Source organism: Eimeria mitis, genomic scaffold (genome assembly GCF_000499745.2).
Source record: "Eimeria mitis Houghton genomic scaffold, Emh_scaff287, whole genome shotgun sequence".
NCBI lineage: Eukaryota > Apicomplexa > Conoidasida > Eucoccidiorida > Eimeriidae > Eimeria > Eimeria mitis.
Genome location: NW_013571208.1, coordinates 3267 through 23684, shown reverse-complemented (window position 1 = coordinate 23684; position 20418 = coordinate 3267). Strand labels below are relative to the sequence as shown.

At 47.3% G+C, this 20418-nt stretch overlaps 3 protein-coding genes across 3 annotated transcripts in view; 2 read left to right on the top strand and 1 right to left on the bottom strand.

The window, feature by feature from the left end:
• Positions 1 to 4615: 4615 nt before the first annotated feature.
• On the top strand, positions 4616 to 7537 carry EMH_0006930 (uncharacterized protein; the record flags this gene model as incomplete). Its single annotated transcript, XM_013497713.1, has 7 exons — positions 4616 to 4694; positions 5068 to 5417; positions 5749 to 5900; positions 6505 to 6641; positions 6966 to 7047; positions 7167 to 7213; positions 7332 to 7537. 7 exons carry the CDS (start codon positions 4616 to 4618, stop codon positions 7535 to 7537), a joined length of 1053 nt encoding a protein of 350 aa, XP_013353167.1.
• A 1971-nt stretch (positions 7538 to 9508) lies between these two features.
• On the bottom strand, positions 9509 to 15835 carry EMH_0006920 (uncharacterized protein; the record flags this gene model as incomplete). Its single annotated transcript, XM_013497712.1, has 8 exons — positions 9509 to 9880; positions 10200 to 10267; positions 10664 to 10782; positions 11059 to 11320; positions 11847 to 12163; positions 12781 to 12896; positions 14109 to 14392; positions 14584 to 15835. The coding sequence occupies 8 exons, from the start codon at positions 15833 to 15835 to the stop codon at positions 9509 to 9511; spliced, it is 2790 nt and encodes a 929-aa protein (XP_013353166.1).
• A 3348-nt stretch (positions 15836 to 19183) lies between these two features.
• The window catches only part of EMH_0006900 (uncharacterized protein), a gene marked incomplete at both ends in the record, with an annotated part of 4205 nt that continues 2970 nt past the window's right edge, over positions 19184 to 20418 (top strand). The window contains 2 exon segments of the mRNA XM_013497711.1: positions 19184 to 19672; positions 20053 to 20123. Of these exon segments, the coding sequence (XP_013353165.1) occupies positions 19184 to 19672; positions 20053 to 20123 (560 nt within the window).

Here is a 20418-nt window from a genome sequence, read left to right as displayed (position 1 = left end):
TGCCAAACCATGGTGTTTATTTACTTGGGCTATTGTGTTTACAGCCATTATGTTAATTGGTACACTACCACGGCCGCGTTTGTGGTACCCGTTGAGCCTGAAGCTTTTCTGGTCTGCGAGAGCCGCTGAGCAACTCTTTCATTCTAATAGTATTGAAAACCCTTTTTCATGTGCGTCAGGGATTCATTATCGGTTTGGGCAGTAACGTGTGGCATATAGGTAATCTCTATACTTTTTCGCGTCCCACCAGACCACATAGAGTTCCTTCTCTCTTAGTGGATACTCCTGGTCCCTCTCCACGAAGCAATGTGAGTAGCAGGCGATTTTCTGGTACTTCTCTGAACCCTTAGCTTGTTAACGGATCATCACATCTGCTACTGCCTCGCTTGCATCGGCCGTGAGGAAGAAGCGTTTCTCAAGATCAGGGAGCCCCAGTACTGCCAGTAATGGAAGCAGTGTCAGGTGGCTAAAGAGTATTGTGGCGTCTGGATCTTCATACTCCACCCAACTGAACTGCCTCTCCTTCTTAAGTAAAGTAATTAGAGTGGCAGATATGCGAGCGAATCCAAGAATGAAGCTGTAATAGTGTGAAGCGCGACATAGAAACTTTCGATCGTCCGTGATAGTGTGCAAGGGTTACCGCCATGTCTTGCTTCAACCGTCGCCGCACCTGGTTTAAATCCCGCTTCTGAGGCGCGGAAACATAGGAACCTGTTTGTTTGAATGAAAAACGAACGCTTTTGCGCTATATGCAAGACGAACACTTTTGCACACTTGCATGGCACGCTTGAGGGTATGCAAGCTCTCCTGCATGTTGCGGCTTAGCAGAAGCAGATCGTCCATGTATCTTACCATCCACCCCTCAGTTACTGGCCCCAAGACGTCGTGATTGACCTGCCGAAGAAGTTCAGCAGGTGTATCAACGAGTCCAAATGTCATACAGGTATACACCAGCTTGCGGATGTGGGTTTGGAGCACCATCTTGTGCTTGCCCTTCGGGTGAATTGGGATCTGGAAAAATGCCCCAGCGAGGACAAGTGCTGAGCGTATTGCAGAAGCCTGGAAGCAGTCAAGAATTTCGTCTATCCACGACATCGGAAACGAGCAAAATCACAAAATCGCTGTGAAAAGGGCTTCCAGGCGGCATGCGCCACCTGCAGTCCTTTTTTTCTTCACCAGCACGGGTTGGTGTCAAAATGCGCTAGTTGGCGGCTGTGCCTCGCCTTTTCTTAGGAATCCATCCGCCTGTCGCTCAATTTATTCTTCACCTGTACCCTGGAAGGAAGTCTGCAGCTGTGCCGGGAATGAGCTCGATGCAATGGGCGCCCAGCGGCTGGCCTGCCCTGCAGCAGCTCTTTGTTATTGACTGCGTTAAAACTCTTCCTTCAACTTTGCCATTTCTGCTGTTCCGCAGGTGTTAATGTGGATGTAAATGCAGTTGGGTGCGCTGAGAGTTGCACGCACGCATCGATTCCAGGCAGAAAGGCCTCGATAGTCACATCGGCGGGATGCATTTGTGCCTTCCACTGGGTCACCGACGGCACGGCTAGGATTATGTCTTGGTGAACTGGTCCAACGTAGAAGTCCCTTAGCATGTTAATGCGCCCTGTTTCAGAAATAAAAGCACATATACGCCCATACTTTTGCCAATCCTTGTATCCTGCCCACCATCCGCGAAGCGTAGCCTCAAGGAATGCGCTAACGAGTGGACGGGCAGGTTGCACCTCCTTCCCCTGGTTTCCGATATCAGATTCACTTTGCATCCCGTAGAGCTAGTAGCGCCAGGAGTCAATTCCGTGCTTGTACAAGTTCGTGTTTGACTCCAGGATTCTCGGGTACGATCGTCATCCCTTTCGGAAATATGTGAGCATTTTCATTACAAAAGAAGCAAATACGTCGTTCGGGCGGTCCTTCCGGATAACTGCGGATCGAAGGCGCTCTCTGCTTCCGGTTGCCGCTCCTGTTCCCGCTCTGGCAGGGTCCGGCATGCACAGCTCCAAGATTCACAGGTCCTAGCCCGGAGCTGTATCCACGCCAACATTCTTGCTTCCCAGCTAGGGTAGCAGAGTTGGCATCTTTTATTTCTTTTATACGAAGAAAGTCCATCTTTTCCGCGAGTTCAACATTTTCTCTCTTTAGACCCCTTTCCTTCGCCTTGCCATTTACCAGTTTCCTCCTTGCGCTGATATATTTATATTTATAGTTCGAAGTCCACAGGCAGCCCTCCACCAATCTCTGGTACTGCTCAATCTGAGGTTTTTTGACATTTGCCCTTGCCTTGGTCTTCATAATCCAGCGATATCATCTGCCACTGTCGACTTCCGAATAAACTTGCAGCGCAGAGAATCCCAGAAGGCTTGAATGCATCTGAAGTGCCCTGGGAAAGTAGAACGTTTGCTTAGCCTTACCGAAGGTTGTTGGGTATCCCCCTCTAACAGGGAATATGCCAGTAGCAGTTGTACTGCATCCTATGCATTTTGAAGATGGAAATCCACGGCACCAAGGAATTCCCCCACCGCTTTTACGTCCCAGCACCCGCCATATAGCGATGGTCAGCACAGTCACAGGGATTCCTCCTGAATTTGTTATGGTGAATCACTTTCGTCAGGACTGCATGCAGCAATCGAGCTTGCTTCTGCTCAGCGATGCTCCAGACCAGGCGTCCGCCCTTTCCCTCCCCCTTCCCTACGCCCCACCCTTCCCCCACCTGCTTGCAAATCATGATCAATCTTCACTGGGCAAAAGGGAATTGGCTGAAGTTTGAGGAAAATGTTGTTCAACGAAAAGGAAATAGTTTTCTTCTATCTCTAAGAGGCCAGCCGCACGGGGGTGCTCGTTGCTCGCACCTGACCTTTCGAACCATACGATGCTACCAAGTGTTATGCGTATTTTGTGGCCTTGTTCAAAGACAGAAGTGAGCTGCAGTGGAGCTGAAAACTTGAGGTTGGAATTTCCTCCAAAGATAGCTGACATCCTTCGCCTGTCCCCAGGCACCCTGGGCATTCAGTTCAGGGGCCGGCGTTGCGGGCAAGGAGGCAGCCTAACTGGAGTTGCAGTGCACCTTGCTCGAGCTGGCGATGTAAGTCAGTCTCACGCGTGAGCGCAAGTAGCTTCACCGACGCGTGCGAACGCAAACTCCCCCTAAGCGTGTAGCAGGGTCTGGTTACAGTTAGCACAGGAACCGTCATAGAACGTTTGTATTTGCTTCCACGCAACATACAAGGGCCAAGTAAGTGTATTCATTGATAAATGATCCAGTAAATGAAGCTTCGCTGAAGCTTTCTTGTGTGCAGGCGTGAGGGTGGCTTGTCACCAGCCGCAGCGAGGTGCGCTGCAACCCCATACCAGGCAGCCTCCTCCCCGCAACTCGCAGGCCCTGAGCTCAACGCCCTAGATGCCTGATGACAGGGGAAGGAGGTCAGACGCTTTTGGGAAATTCATACCATAAGTCTTTGCGTGCGTTTCAGCTCGTTTCTTTCCCTAATTGAGGCCAGAGAGTTATAAAGTGAATTCAGAGGTAGTACTGCATGCTCCACCTCGTGATACACTTTTGAGCGTTTGCATTTGCTTGCAGGCAACCTACCAAGGCCAAGTGAATGTCTCTGTGCTAACTGGAGGCAGACCGCGCTACATATGAATATATCAACCTCAGACGGCCCGTGGCAACATCTACTAACCCTTGACGACCCCTCCCACGACATCGCTGTGGCAAAGAGCAACGAGTTCAGCTGTACCAAGAAAAAATATCTTGAGAATCCATACTATCCGATCCCGTCTATTTACACTCTGAAACAAGTACGTGCAACCGTATTATCCCTGCAATGTTTAGGTACCAGTGTGGCGGTGACGGAAGGCGAGAGGCCCGACAAGCTTATTAAGGACAATGTCTGGAGGTTTATTTCGTCATAAAAGAAGTGTATTTGCATTAAAAGAGGTGTAAATAAAGTAAAGGATTTGTGTAGCTCTATGTATTTGCCTATCCGGTGGTGGCAGCCTTCGTGTACCGATTTGATATATTGGCTGTGCCCGCAGCAGCTGCTGCGTGCATGCTCATGAATACCTCGTCGCGGGCTATTGTTGGTAGTGCTAGCTCTGCCTAGTTCGTTAACTTCTGCTGTAAATGCTAATACTTTTGCGAGGAATACTACTGCGACCTATTTTGCTTCTCGGGGAGGCGCACAGTTGGTACATGCGGCGGCACTGGTGTGTCCTGCGTCACGGGAGAAGGGCAAGACTGACCTTCTGTTTTGGTCTGCATTCTCTTAGTACATTCGCAGAAGCCATCGGTCTGTGTATTTTCCTGTGCTTATGAGTTGCGGTTTCTGTACAACAACGACATGGGTGGCGTGACACGGCGCCCGTCTCCGTTCTCTCCCGGGCTCAGCGCGCTTTCTTTATCTCGCGAGCAGAGCAACTTACTTTGGAATTTCAGCTGAGGAAGGCCCCATATTCTCGGTGCCTGAGCAGCGGAGCAGGGAACTATATCCGGTAGTAGCGCTGCATACCTTTGCTGCATGCAGTGGTGGTCCGCTCCTAGGAGTTTGTAGCACCGGGGGGTATTTCATCTGTATTCAACTTATTGAGTTATACACGGAGGGGTTTACTGAACGGGAGAATGGGTAACCCGCGAAACCTCCGCAGAACATCTTCGCAAGAGGAGGACGAGGGCGACGTCTTTGACGAGAAGTCTGACAGTAAGTTTTTCTTTATGATGGAGATGAGCTAAACAAATAAATAATTTGTATAACTATTTTTTAGTGATGAAACAAACTGTTATTTGGTAGATAAGCTGGTTCGTTCTCCGCTTAGACGGACCTCTTGTGTGCACTTGGTTGCCTCCAGCAGTTATAGATAGCTGCAGCCGTCTTGGCCATTCCTATAAATAACTGCGGAACTAATAAATATTATTTTAGCTTATCTCCCCACGCATATATCCTCTAGCCCTGCTTGCATTCAACTGTATATGTGTTACTGTGGGGGCGTCATTTGTGTTCGCACTTGTAAGGGTTTTAGTATTTCCTTATTATCTCTCTTTCCTTTCTACTCTTCGTGTGCTGCGCTTCTTAGTTAGCTCCGGCAGCGAATCAGAAGAGGAGGCTGCAGCAGACGCGGCCCCGCGCGGTGGCGCCGCAGCCACCGCCACCACCACCGCCACAGCAGCAGCAGCAGGTGATTCCTCTGCCGGTGCAGCAACCCCTGCAGCATCTGCTGCCTCCTCTTCTGGCAAGGATGAGAATCACGAGCCGAATGAGGGCCCCCCAGCAGCAGCCAGCGACGCACAGGCCTCCAGTGAACCCTTGGGGGAAGCAGAACATGAAACCCAGAAAAAGACAGAACAGACAAATGATGAAAGCATCAGACCCGGCAGAGGTGCACCGGCAGACGGCGCCAGGCAGCGCCCCAAGTCGACCTGGCAGGTGAACGCTCTCCCCATCTCTGCCAGGCTTAGCTCAACAAGAAATTACAACCAGTTGCATGCATACATACACACATCTGGTTTTTGTAAGGGTGTGTGCGTGCATGCATACGCCCATACAAAAACCAGATGTGTGGAAGCGCATACGCTTCTATATATATATATATACATATATATATATATATATATATATATATATATATATATATATATATATATATATATATATATATATATGTCAACCTAAGCAGCAAGCATGGCCGCTTGCTTATGTTCATGTACACTTGTGCGTTTGTGTTTATGTTTGTTTGCATGGATGCCTGCATCTGTAGCTGATGCAAGAAGACCCTTCTTACGTGCCTCGGGCTACTCGTTACTTTCTGCACGACGACCGGCGCGAAGGCGACAGCGGGGATTCAGAGGCTTCTGAGGAGGGGTCAGGCAACCAGCCGGATGACTCTGTACCGCAGAGCACCCAAACTCGGTAAGCAGTGTTTCTTGTGTTTTATTTCAACACATTTTTTTTGCTCCTGTGGTGCTTTCTCTGCTTTCTTTGCTGTTTTGTATGCCTTTCTTCGTTCTCCCCTTCTCCCTTGGCGATTCACTGATCGTTAGGTCTGCTTCTCTTACCGTGTTCATCCGGGTGTAGGGTTTATTTTATTTCTTGTTCGCTTTGTTGTTGATATCTTTATATTTCAATACTTTCTTTGTTTGGTGGCAGTTTCTTGTAACATCTTGTTCTGCCAGTATGGGGTCCCCAAGCCGGCAGTGTAGTATTGCAGCTGCCAGTCATGTTTTTCGTTGTTTGTTTCGTTGGTACTACGAAATATTAGCATCAAAAAGAGGATGTGGCTCGCTCTTCCCTCCTTTCTTTACTGTCTATGGGTTCTGGGGGTTGTTCTTGCTGAGGGTCTTTCATCTCATAAGGCATACACTCACGGCTATGCACTTATGTGAACTACCCTGCGGCGTTTCATTGATTGATATCTGTCGTTGTCGACTCCGCCTATCCGCTTAACACTTCCGTAGCATCTCCCCGCCCGAGTTTAGGTTCTTATGTGGCCGTTGTGCTTTCCTCGCTGCTGCAGCGTGGGCCCCAGCAAGAAGCTGTGGACGCCAGACGAAAACAAAGGCGTGTGGAAACACGACATGTGGGAACTTCTGCAGAAAGAAGAAGCGGAAGGAAGGCCCCCAGGAGGCAGCTGGTCGAGGGGAAGGAACTACGGTGGGTTTGTTGTTGTAGGCCTTGTTAGTGGTTTATGGTCGTGCTGCTGGTCGTTGTTGTTGAGTTGTTTGTTTGCAAGTCGCTGGCGCTTGCCGTTCTAGCTTTGCTGTTCTTGTCCTCCTGTTTTTCTACGAAACGCGGAAGGAAACAAGTACCGCCATTTGTTTTTATCGTTGAGCATTACCCACATGAACGGACATGCATTCGCATACACAGAAGTATGCATATTAATACTTTATATATTGTATAGTATATACATGTACACATAAGTTTTCTTGCACGTATACATTTAGTTGCCGCGAATTGCATGTGTGTGGAGTTCAGGTCGGCGTGGCGGGGCCACACTGGGTTATAGACGAGGAGGTCGTGTTGAGTCCTGGGTGCCTCGAGGCTCTAGAGGGGGAAGGTAAGAGCGAGGCACGCACCTGTATCTTCTGCGGTGTGATAGGCAGTCAGCTGTTGCAACAGGCTTAGATGCTGCGGACTGACGCTGAGCCTTGCCAGGGTGGTGTATGCTGGGCGCAGGTTGGGCAGCATACAACATATCGAGAAGGACTCTACTGATGAGCATTGTGAGTGGAGGCGAATAGCCGAATCTACAGTTGCTTTATAGAGTTTTACTACCGTACAAGTAGTTTGCCGTGGGTCACGGGTAGGTGCAGGGTTTAGGGTTTAGTGTCGAGGGTTCAGCAGGGATAATTGGCTTGTTGTTGCGTCTGCTGAACCAACTGCAGGGCGGGGAGGATGGAGGCCGTCGCGAGGGCGCGGGCGAGGTCAGAACTGGAGCAACGGGCCACGGAAGCAATACGTTCCAAAGCAGCCACCGAAGCAAACTGCAGAGGCGGCTTGAGAGGAGGGGCCACACGTCAGCGGCAGCCAGCCCCTGGGTGTCTTGAACTCCCTGCCCCAGCCGAACACAAATATGTTTAGTGTAGTGCAGCTGTACAACGGGATCAGCCAAACGTGCTGTTCTTGTCTTGGACGACGCCCACCGCAGCAGCATCGCGGCCGAAGCCAGCGGTCATGAATATTCGTTTTATATCTGCAATCAGTACATTGCGCGCGGTACAGGTGGATCGTACACGAGTATAAGTAGACTGTGCGTGATGGTACAGTGAGTGATTCATGCTATGTATGTATTGCACGCATGCACAAATATGGAATCGCGATGACACTGACAAAGCCAAGTGGTGGAGCTGCATGTGTTATGGAGGCTTTGATGCCGACGTCCTGCTGTTTTAGTGCGTTGCAACCAGCAACGGTATTTCCCTGAAGTTCTGTGGAGTGCCTCATAGACCGCGCAACTTTGCGCGCCTACACAGAATACCCAAGGCTTTTCTGTCGTGCGTACGAGACAGGAAAAGTCCGTTTGCTGTATTTCCTCTGTCCTGAAGGGCACTCGCCAGCCACAGTTAGCTGTGGTTGCATGTAGCTTTGGCTGATGGCAGCTGTTCTGCAAGGGTAGGATGGCCAGAGCTCGCCAAAGCTACAGATGACAGTCACTCTATATTGTCTACGGGGTGCTGCGTCTCTGAACCATGGTAGAGCCCGCTGTGCAGGTAGTTGTGTGGTATCAGAGTAAGGGAGGTCCCTGCGGTGAGGTTGAAGAACAGCCGAGTGCAGTGGGAAGGCAGACAAACAGCAACGAACACAGGCAGGAACCACAGAACACACGTGACAAGCAACGGCTGACAGCCAAGAAACACAGGAACAGAAAACCTGGGGGCTGCTGGGTGAACTGAACTACCTCAGCGTCACAGGCCTTCGTGTGCTCTGAAAGGCACTGATGAAAGTGCGGCTCTTCTGTCAGCCGGCGGGAAAGGTGTACCCAGGGTTTGGGCCCCAGCTGGACGACTTGAGCGTTGAACGCTCAAGTAATTTTTGTCTTATTTTGCTTAAGAGATCACGTTGATCTCCGCAGTCAACGCTTTCCTCCTCCTATAGTTGGTGGACGGTTTAACCTCTGCATCCGACACACACCTTCGCAGTATTGTTTAGTTTTATCTGAAGATCTGCTTGAATACCCTATTGCCGATGTGTCATCTTCGTCATAGTTCAAGTTGGCACTGAACTAGGGAAGAAAGCATGTTGACTAGGAACTCTAAGCTGAGAACCAGCTGCCTGTAGGGACGGGGAGTAGCGAGCATGCTGGGCTACATGGCTGTGAGCAGACGTTGACAAAATTGTTGCAGGGAGTCAATGGAACGACTGCGCAGACAAATACCAAGCATGCTGCAGCAGCATCTCCATTGGCCGTCTTCGGCCCGTAGGCCCCCACTGTCTGTTGAGAATGCAGGAGAAAGTTGAATGGAGCGAAATTTTCTGTTTCCCGCCGCTTAGATACTGCTGGCCAATAACGTGCAATCTAAATTTTCGAAGTTTCAAGTAGAAAAAAGGATATGTAAATATATTGCGTCTTTCTCGCTTGAGAAATATTTCCCGAGCTTCACTAGCGTATTTTTAAGTTCAGTCAAATATTATGTTTCGGGCCTCTGCAAATTTGCATTCGACAAAAAGCTCGAAGGTTATTAAATGCCGTTGCTGCACAAGAGCAGCAATTCTGTCGGAGTTACCTTCTTTGCGTTTGCACGCGTTTGTGTGTCAATACCTGTCTGTCACAGTGTTCATCCTCCACTGTGCCTACCTTTCTATGTATGCGTTTCTGTGTGTACTTGCGTATGTGTTTGTCTCTTTTCGTTGCGTGTACCTGCGTTTGCTTTTAGTCTCCTGTGTATGTGCGTGCATGTGTGCTTGTTTGAGGGTCCTTGGTGCTTTGTGTTTGCTGGTGTTGGACTATATATGCCTGTGGGCGTTTCCGTTTGCTTGTGATGTTGCATTGGTTGGCTACTGGCCACCAGAGAAAGGCGTCAACTGTCTCTCGAGACATCTGAATTTGCATCTGCATCTGTCTCTGTTTCCGTATCTGCACTTGAGCTTATTCTTCTGCTGGTGTCTGTCTCAGCATTTGCATTTGGTTTTGTCCCTTCCAGAGTATTTGTGTCCTTTTGTCGGGGTTTACGGATCCAGCCTGCTGCGATGGAGAGGTCGAGGGGGCAGACGTCAAGCGTTGCGTTCACTGCTCGTCTTCCGGTCGCCTGTGCAATTAGTTTTTGTTGTCTTTCTTCTAGTCTGCTTAAAAGCGCCTGCATATTCGGCACGCGTTGCCGCCACAGGCGTTTGAGCAGCAAGCAAAGACAAGAAGGGGCAATGCACAAGGATACGTCCGTCGCATCTTGGCTCTGAAACAGAACACGCAAAATGGCTTTCTTTAGTTCTACAGCCGGAGAGTCATGAAGCATCCAACACCAATCATTCAAACACAAACAGTTTTACCCTTTCCCTAAAGCAAGAATATTTGTACTTGCTACGCCTACTCTAACAAAGTTTCTGTATCCACTACGATGACGTAAGCAAACCTGAAAAGGGGCCGTAAACAGAACTCATGTTTAAAGGGTTTAGGGTTTAGGGTTTAGTGAGAGTTTGCGTCGGCAATTTCCTAAATAGAAAACGTATGCTAATATCTTCATTCATTTATACTGAAACTGTTGGACGCCTCACCTCTACTGATGTGAGACAGCAAGAAAACAAATGACGCATTTCTTCGCAAGAGACCACTTCAAACAAAACTGAACCACACAAACAAATTACTGAATCCAATGCATTTCAGATAACAACACAAACTGCAACGCATCGACCAAATAAAACAATGGCAACAGAAACCGAGTCAAACAAATAGCGAGCAACTGCAAAACTAGAAACCAGATACAGAAAACTCAAACGAATTGGGTGCTACACAAGGAAACGAACAGCAAGAGATAAATCAGTCATTCCCTGGGGTTTAATATCTACGACAGAGCACTGAAATACACAACGTAAGCAAATATATAATATATATGCATCAGAGTTTAGTGTGCTGCTATTGAACTGCATAGAAAAGGCACGTGCATACACCTAGGGTGAATATAAACCCTTGTATATACATCTGCATATCTCGCACAGTTTTGCTGCCGAAATGTGCTTACTTTCGTCTGCAATAACAAAGAAATCGCCTTCTTGAACAAATACCTCTTGCTCTACAAGGCCTCGAGAACTCCACGGGGTTCCGGTGTCTGCCCACTCCACGACTCGCATTAGTCCTTGTCTGTACAGTGAACAAACAAATAAAAACAAAAACAAAAAGAAACAAGTAATGAGACGCAGGCAGACAGACAGACTCCATGCAACGAAGACGAAACAAACACCATCACATGACGGCAATACACAGCCTCCGCGTAACGAACCCATTTTCATACATTTATTTTACTCTATATTTCCTTCTACTTCTGCAGACAGAGAAATGCACTTCGTATGATTACACCCCCCTTGCAAAACTACCAAACTGCAACACAACGAAGGCAGTCAGATCCGTCAGTCTTACCTGCGTGCCCCCGGGTCACCAGCAGAAGCTTTCTTTTGCTCTTCCCTTTTTTCATATTCCCGTTTCCATGTAGAGGAATTTTCGTTGTTGAATTTTTCCAGCAAGTCATCAACACCCGGCCACCTGAACAGCTGCGACTCTGCTGCTATTGCTGCATTGCGCATTGGCGCCTCCGCTATGCGACACAGAATACCCGAGGCAGAGGACCGCCGCAGCACCAGCAAACGCATGAAACCACTCGTTGCAAATCGGACCTTTTCTCCTTTGAAACACATGCAAACAACAAACACAGAAGTGCGGTATATACAGGCATGTATGGTCGTAAACTGTGTATATGCAGATTTATATAATGTATAAAGATATGTGTATATATTTACATGCACGTCTGTTCTAAATGCACACGGCAATACACTGTAAAAGTAAGAAGACGGTGCCACGGAAATGTTATGATAACAGCTGCATCTGCATATGCTTGGTGTATATGGAGATGCTCCCGAAGAGACATATCATAGCTTTTGAATATCTCGCAGATGTGTTTACATGCACAAACATGAATATGCTGCTTTATTTTATATCTACGTTGCATGCAGACGCATTTAGAGATAGGTGCAAGCATCAGCATACACACGAAACGCCCAAGGCAACAAACGATGTCCTTAAACATATCTGTTGATGCTTTAGGGCTTATATGAATAGCGAAAACGCCGGATGCGTCTTTACGAGGTGTTGGCTGCGCACGAGCATCGAACAGGGGCGCGTCAGTGAGCTGCCTGCATGCAAGCACGAACCTGATGGGTCCATAGAAAGAACCCCGAGGCTGCAGCAGCCGTTTTCTGTAGTCTGCTGGAGAGCGGCCTCAACGAGAGGAGTCAAACTGAAGTGGCTTTGCACTGAAGAGTTTAAAGAATGTTTCTCGTCAACGAGTGGCTGCTCGCCAGACTGAGTCTGATGAGGTGCCCCTTGTGATGCAGACTGCTGCTGCAACGCCTGCAGCTTTTGCTGCAGCTGCTGCTGCAGCTGCTGCAGTACAGATGCTGCAAAGGCGCGCGGATTTCGGCTCAGCTGCCAACGCCGGGTGGACACGACGCCGCAGGCGAAGTCTTGTCTGCGTAGAGGAAACCACAGTCAGCGGCAGCAGCGCATGTTTCTTGTATTGTTATCAAAGGCAATGAACTTGAATATTTTATTAGTTTCTTGCATTCAATCTTAAATACGAAGACGGTCACATCCACAGGCAGCTCCTCATCACACCCATCCTCTGACAACTGCACCAGCGCTGGCAGCTGCAGCTGCAGCTGCAGCACTCTATTCAGATGTTCCAGTTGCTGCAGCCGCTGCGGTGGCTACTGCTGCAGCTGCTACTGCATAGACGTTGTAAAGGAAACGGTCTTCTTCACAACAAGAGCAAGCAGCTACGCGTTCTGCATGCATGCATGCTACGTGGACGCAGCCATGCAGGTTGTGTGTACGCTTGCAACGATATGCATGGATACATAGAGCCAGTGTTGCTGCATGCATTCATACAGTGTGCACCAAAGGAATAAAGCATACACTACTTGTACGAGTAGGCCCACACAAAGCTCAGCACTGTACAAGTTCAAGCGTTAACCACTAAAGGTATAGGGTTTATCTTGTGAACAATATTTCATATTCATTTGAATTTGTATTTCTATTGGCCCCCCAACTGCTCCCCCGGTGTGTGGTTACACAGCAGCGGCTCACAAAAGGAAGACGTTGGGGTGTATCTGCACGCCGCCGTCAACCAGAGTCTCGTCAGCCGTCGCTGCATGCAAACAAAGCCCCGAAGTTTCCCTCCGCCGGTCACAGATCCGCATGCGCTGCACGAAACACACGACAGCAAGGAGAGATACAGAAACAATAAAGGCAGCAACAAAGAAGAACAAAAGCACCCATAAACACGGAATTACAAAGGAGAAAGGAGGCAGTAACAAACAACACGAAAAAAACACTGCAAAGAAAAAAGGAAGAAGAAAAGCAAACAGAGCAGGCCAAAGAAGAACGGCATCTCTAAACAAAACACATAACAAGGGAAACAATAAAAACAATGCAACAAAGAATAACAAAACAAATGCAAAGCAGCAGCAAGAACGGATAATGATGAATGCTGTATTCTCCGTCTGTGAGTACTGAGCAGGGGTTTAGGGTTTAGGGTTTGGGGTGAAGGGTTTAGGGTTTCGTTTCCAGAGTTTAAGATTTAGGTCTTTTAGTTTATAGTTCATCACCTAGGGTTTAGGTTTCAGAGTGTAGGGTTTAGAGTCTAGGGTTTAGAACAGATGTTTTAGGGTTTAGGGTTTAGGGTTTAGGGTTTATGTTGAAATATTGTGTATATATTTGCCTGCAGAGTTTCTAGCGGTGTGAGAAAGAGTTCAAGTTCGGGGGTTTGTTGCAGCTGCAGCCGCATGCGATGCAGCTTAAGGAACGCTTCTCTAGACAGCAGAGGAGCCGCAGCAGTTTTAATAATATCGTCGAGGGGCCCCTCTTCTTCTGCTGGTAGTTTCGTTTCTACCAGCCGCTCGCATCGTCCTAAACTATCACCCAAATAGCTCAGTGCTGGGGGCCTCCCTATACACTCCGCCCCAAACGCCTGCAGCAGCAGCAGACTCTCCTCGAGGATTTCCTGCAGCAGCAGCAAAAAAAAAACAATACAACAGTGGCTTTCATGCGGTGTACATACAACACACAACTGACAACGAGTTGCGGCTGCATAGACAGTATACGAAGCACTTGCAGCTATCCGCCTGCACCCCATGCCGGTGCTGCTGATGCTACTGATGCTGCTGCAGCTGATGCTGGTTGTTATGGCGCTGCTCATGCTGCTGATGCTGCTGCTACTGGTGCTACGCGTGTTGCAGATTCTGTTTGTGCTGCTGCTGCGGCGACGACGCTGCTGCTTCCTACGACAGCAGCAACCGATAAACTCTGTTTTTTTTTCTGCTTTTCTGTTTATCTGTTTGGTTGTTTTATTTGTTTGCTTGTGTGTTTGTTTGTTTGTGTGTTTGTTTGTTTGTTTATTTGTTTTGTATTCTTACTCTGGATTCCTGGTGTTCCTGCAGCGGCGGGTAGTTGAGGAGGCGCTGCAGCATTTGCGTCATTTTGTTGACCAGGCTCGAAGACCGGCTGTATACACCGCCTCTTAGGGGGCTTGCTGCAGCCGGCATGTGCTGCTGCTGCTGCTGCTGCTGCTGCTGTTCAGCTGCTGCTGCTGCTGCTGCTGCAGGCAAACTGCCTGCGAGTGAAGCAGCAGGAGAAGAGAAAGGAGGAGGGTCTCCCTCTTTGTAGGGCGACAGCTCTCTATACTCCTTGGCCGTAGGCACTGTTGCAAAACGAACGCGGCGGCTGCGCGTCGGCTGTGCTGCAGCACCTGCTGCTGCTGCTGCTGCTGCNCTGCTGCTGCTGCTGCTGCTGCAGCACCTGTTCCAGCAGCAGCAGCAGCAGGTGAGGCTGCAGACGTGGACTCAGAGGTTAAGTAATGGCTGCTGCTGCTCGAGGGTGTGTGTGCAGCACCTCGTGAATGAAGACCAAAGGCAAACGAATCAGATTTCCCGCGGAGCAGCGCAGGAGAAGCAGCAGCACCAGATGCTGCTGCTGCTGCTGCTGCAGCAGCAGCAGCAGATGCGGAGCCTCCAACTGCCATGGAGCTGCTGCGAGTTGGTGCAGCAGCAGATGTTGCTGCTACTGCAGGCTTGGGGTGCAGGTGTTGCATGCGTGCAGCTGCAGCCTTAGCTGACTCCCCAGGCCACCTGACTCTGTGGTGTATGCGCGACGCAGCTGAAAGCTTGGCGACGGATGTATTGAGGGTAGAGCGAAACGAAGGCAGCTGAGGCAGCAGCTCCTTCTTTATACACCCCGTATGAATGTCAAACCACTCAGGCAGAGAAGTGCTGCGGTGGGGGGCCCCGCGGTCCTGCTGCAGCGCCGCCTGCACCTCCTGCGGCAGAGATGTCACAGGCAGCGGCTGGTGATTCAGACGCAGAGAGGAACGGGGTCGGCTGCTGCTAGTGCATGCAGAACCAGCAAAGCCAGAGCTGCCTTCTGCTGCTGCTGCTGCTCCTGCTGCTGCTGCTGCTGCTGCTGCTGCAGGTTCTGTGGTTTCGTTGCCCCTTTCTCTGCTCGGTGGCTGAGGCGAGGCCAGCGTCTCCACGGTCGGGGTTGGAGTCAGGCTGCAGTAAAGAGGCGTGCAGCAGCCCGAGGCGCTGCTGCTGCTGCTGCTGCTGCTACTGCTGCTGCTGCTGCTGCTGCTGATGGTGGTGGTGTACTGATACTGCGCCCAAGCTGGCGATGTGTCTGTAACCGAAATGGCGGTGGCCGGAATACCCACAGATCGCAGAGGGGCGGCAGACGCAGCACTGTTCAATACCCCAATATACTGGTGTTTCAACGGTTGGGGGTTGATGCCTGTGCTGCTGCTGTTGCCGTTCCAGCTGCTGCTACTGCTGCTGCTGTTACTGTTGCTGCTGCTGCTGCTGTTACTGTTGCTGCTGCTGCTGCTGATGCTGCTGTTGCTGGCGATGCTGCCGATGCTGTTGTTGAAGGCGTTGATTTCTGTTTCATCGGAGGGGTCCGCGGCAGTTGCACTGAAAGAGGCAAAAGAGTCAAAGGTAGAGGAGCCCCAGCCACTGGCTGTAGACACAGAGGCCCCTACACCTGAGGGGTGACGCACTGTGCTCCAGTCTGCAGCTTTGTTTGGTTTAAGGGGAAATTCATTTGATTCAGTTTCGAGGGTTGAGAGAGAGGGTCGAGCAACGAGCTGATCCATGGTGAGGCAGCGCCAAAGGCGGTGGTGTTTTGGGTGTTTCAGAAAGAGCAGTGATCGTTGCGGTGATAGAGACGATGAGGATTGTTGTTTTAAGGATTTAGTTGCAATAATATAATAATTTTAATTGTTTTTTAGACAAAATTAAAGACAAAAACGAAGCCGAAGAAGAAGAAGAAGACAGAGTAAGGAAACAGCTGAAATGCTGTTCAGTGACCTGCTGATCGTTCTGTGGCGATGCAGAGAAAACCTGAAATATTGAATTTGTTTGTTTCGTTGTGTTGAGTGTGCTGCTGAGTAGCTGTAGAAAGCTGCGCGAAATAAAGTGATTTCAATGAACAAAGTGAGTGAAAAAGAATAATATTTAAGTTAATAAACAAAGAAATTGCGTTCTTTATATGTATATGTTTCTCCCGTTCAATAACAGAGGGATGCCGTGCACACCACACCACGCCTGCCTGTCTATCTGCTCCGCCTATTCAGGCGTGTATATTCGTGGTTTAAATGCTTTAATTCTCTTCTTTCTTCTTGTTGTATAATAAAATACTTTTTTATTATTTTTAATTATATATTTACTTTTTTATATTCACGATTCAACAACTCCTCCTTCGCACCGCCGTCTGCTCGCCAGTACAGGCAGTGACTGACCTGATGGTCACCTGCCGGCTCTGTGTACACCAGAAGCCTCCCCTTAACCCTTTTCAATCATTTTTTTTGATTTTTTGGTGTTAATTTTTAATTATTTAAAATATTATTCAAATTAAACTCGAATAAACCCCAAAAGGAAAAGAAGAGTAGCGCAGGACCCCACGCATAAGCCGCCCGAGGGTCACCATTACTGCCAGGGCCTCCAGCCCTTTCCCGCGGCTTTATTTAAAAACTAAATTCATAAATGTTTTGTTTATAATATTTTAAATGAAAATGTTTTTCGTTTCAGCTCTTATTCCCCCCAGTTGTTTGGTTTCTGAAGCCCCCATAACAAACACGAACGCCGCTTGAAGGGTTGCTGCTTACTGCTTATAAGTCTACACTCTTTTTATTACTCTACACACTGAATACTGCTTATACACGCATTGTACTGTCTATACACACTCCGTGCTGCTTATAATTATATCTATATGCTGCTTGTTGTTTATACTTACACACACTGGTTACTGCTTATAGTTGCATATACAGCTGAAGGTTTGTAGCTCAAGGTGTAGAGTTGAGTGCTGAGGGCTCAGCAGAGCGATGCACGGGGAGCTGTGCTGCGTAGATAACCCCGGGCTGCTCTGCTGCAGTGGGTGTAGTAGCAGCAAACAAAACAATGAAAATTCAGTATAGAGAAATTAAATTAAAATAAAAATGCAATAGAGAGAAAGATGGTGACGAAAGAAGAAGATGAAGATAGAGAGAGAAAGAAAACACCAAAAAAAACAGTGAAAAGATAATACAGTTTAATAATAATAATATTTTTATTTTTATATTATATTGTCTCTATAATAATATAAAGAAAACGAGAGAAAGAATAATAAAAAGAAAGAGAAAGAGAAACAGAACAATACAGAGCAGCATATAGAGAGAAAATGATGAACAACAAAAGAAAGAAAAGAAGATAAAGAAAAAGGAGAGGGAGAGTAAACCTTTCTCTTTCTTTTTTTTTTTTTATTATTTTTTTTTCGTTACTAAGCGTTGAGCTAACCACCAACAAATATAAATTACTGAATATATAAACAAATGAAATGCCGGCTTGAAGACAAATTAATATTTATAATTAACAGACAGACACAAATAAAATAAAATAAAATAAAATAAAATGAAACAAAACTATATAAAATAAACTAAAATAAAATAAAATAAAATAAAATAAAATAAAATAAAATAAAATAAAATAAAATTAGCAGCATACTGGGAGCCGGCCTGAAGTGAAGAGAAATCAACAGGCTGATGGATACAAACAGCAAAAGAAACGAAAAAAATATAAAACAAGAGATAAACAACAAATTTAATACATAAAATATAAACAAACAAACAAACAAACAAATAAACAAACAAATAAACAAAAAAAATAAAATATAAATTGAGGGATTAAAGAAAAAAACAATATGTTGTATTGTATACACTCGTGGCGCCTCGCTATACCTTCATATAAAAATGATATTTTTGTATACAATAAACAATTATTTTAATATTTATAATTTAAATATAAAATATATATTATTTTATATTTAAATTATATAATATTAATTTAATTTATAAAAATTAATTCTTGTTTTATGTTTGCATAATTACGGAATGTTTGACGGAGCACTCAGTTCACTCTGTCCTTTGGTTTTGCTTTTTTTTTTTATTTGTTTTCATCTGTTTTACTTCATTTTTTATTTTTTTTAATTATATATTTAATTTGTTTGTTTCTAAGTTTATTACTTTAATGCCACTGTATATGCTATTTCTGCTCGTGCTGTCGCTGCGCGGCTGTTCAGTTCCTCGCTGCCTGCTACTTTATATTTGGCTCTATAAAAAAAAGAATATAATTAAAAAAATAAATAGATTCAACTTTATTTAAAGTAATGAGTGATGCTTTCATGCAAACCATCGCAGATCAGATGCTGGAGCTGAACGAGCTGTACAGACACCGCAGCTCTGGCGGTGCAAGACCGCTGCTCTGGGGGCATCGTTGGGCTCCTCAGGGGAAAATAGAGAATATAAAAGCAAAAAAAATTAAAAAGGAGTTTATAATTTCTCATAAAAATCAATTTATTCAAAAAAAAGTTCAAAGTTTTCCCTCTGAACGCTCTGAAATACGGTTGACGGCTGGGCGCTGCATGCGTCGTCAGCACTCCAAGGCGGCGGCGTTTGTGGAAATATTTTTGTAATTCTTTTTTTAAATATAAATTAATATTAATTTTAGAAAAAAACAATTTGTTTTGCAGCATAATAGCGCCTGCATCCCCACCCAGCTGGCAGTGAGCACGCCTCACTATACACAGCCTGCGGCTCGTCTCGCCGCCTCTGTTCTCTCCCTTCTTTATCTACACAGCAACCCGCCACAGCCAGCTGGGTGTGAGTGGAGCGTTTCAACACCCCTCACCCAGGGCTTCACCAGCAGCAGCAGCAGCAGCAGGAGCAGCAGCAGCAGCAGCTGCTGCTGCTGCTGCTGCAGGTACAGCTACTTTGTCTCTCTTCTTCCTCGTGCTCCTCCTGCGGCTGACTTCACGCCATTGGGGCCACTCACGGAGGAGGGCCCCCCAATGAGCGGCTGCCTGCTCTCGCCAGTTTGCTGCCCGAACGCGGGCAGCAGCAGCAGCAGCAGCAGCAGCACTAGCAGCAGCAGCAGCAGCAGTAGCAGCAGCAGCAGCAGCAACAATATAGATGGCGATGGCGAATGCTGCTGCGGTGTCTGTACACCCGGATCCTAAGCGGGGGCCATCCCCCCCTGGCTCGAAGGCAGCAGAGGCAGGGGGGTTGGAGGGGCCCCCTATGGGGGGCCCCCCGCAGCAGCCACAGAAGCAGCAGCAGCAACAGCAGCAGCAGCAGAAGAAGAAGCGTGAGCAAGCAGCAGCACAGACAGCAGCAGCAGCAGCAGCAGGAAGCAAACCAAACTCCTCAGCTGCTGCAGTAGACAGTTTCATTTCTCGTCTGCCCAGCATCTACTCTATTGACGATGACGCAGCAGCAGCAACCCCAGCAGCAGCAGCAGCAGCAACCCCAGCAGCAGCAGCAGCAGCAGCAGCAGCAGCAGCAGGAAGCACGAAACCCTCTGCATGCGTCTCGTGGGAGCTGCAGCAGCTGCCAGCTGACGGCGAGCTGATGCTGCATCTCCTCCGCCGCCTGGAGACCCTTCTTGCATACAGAGATGAGGTAAAGCATTCACACCACCACCACCAGCAGCAGCAGCAGCAGCAACAGCAGCAGCAGCAGCAACAGCAGCAGCAGCAGCAGTAGCAGCAGCAGCAGCAGCAGCAACAGCAGCAGCAACAGCAACAGCAGCAACAGCAACAGCAGGAACAGCAGCAGCAGCAGCAGCAGGATTTGCTGCTGCTGCTGCTGCAGCTGCTGTTTTATTTCTCCTCCTGTCTGCTTTATTATTCTCAATACAACAGACAAACCAACAAAAAAAATAAAAACAACTGCTCGCTGCCAGGATTTAGGGTTTAGGGTTTAGGGTTTGGGGTTTAGGGTTTAGGGTTTAGGGTTTAGGGTTTAGGGTTTAGGGTTTAGGGTTTAGGGTTTGTGTTTAGGCGAGCGAGATTCTGAAGGGTTTGGTTGCAGAGCGGCGGGAGGAACTGACGAAGGCCGCCTCTGTCTTGGGGTTTGTCTCTTCTTTTTATTTTTTTATTTTATTTTTTTTTTATTTTTTCTTTTTCTTTTTATTTTTTTTATTTAGAGTTGTTTGTTTATTTGTTTTTGTTGTTTTTTTGTGTTTTATTTGTTTGTTTTTGTTTGTTTGTTTATTTTTTTGTTTGTTTGTTTGTTTATGTTTTTTGCTTGTTTTTATTTGTTTATACATTAATTTATATATTTATTTATATATAAATTTATGCACTCATCTATATGTTAATTTATAAATTCATTTATATATTAATTTAAATACTAATATAAATATT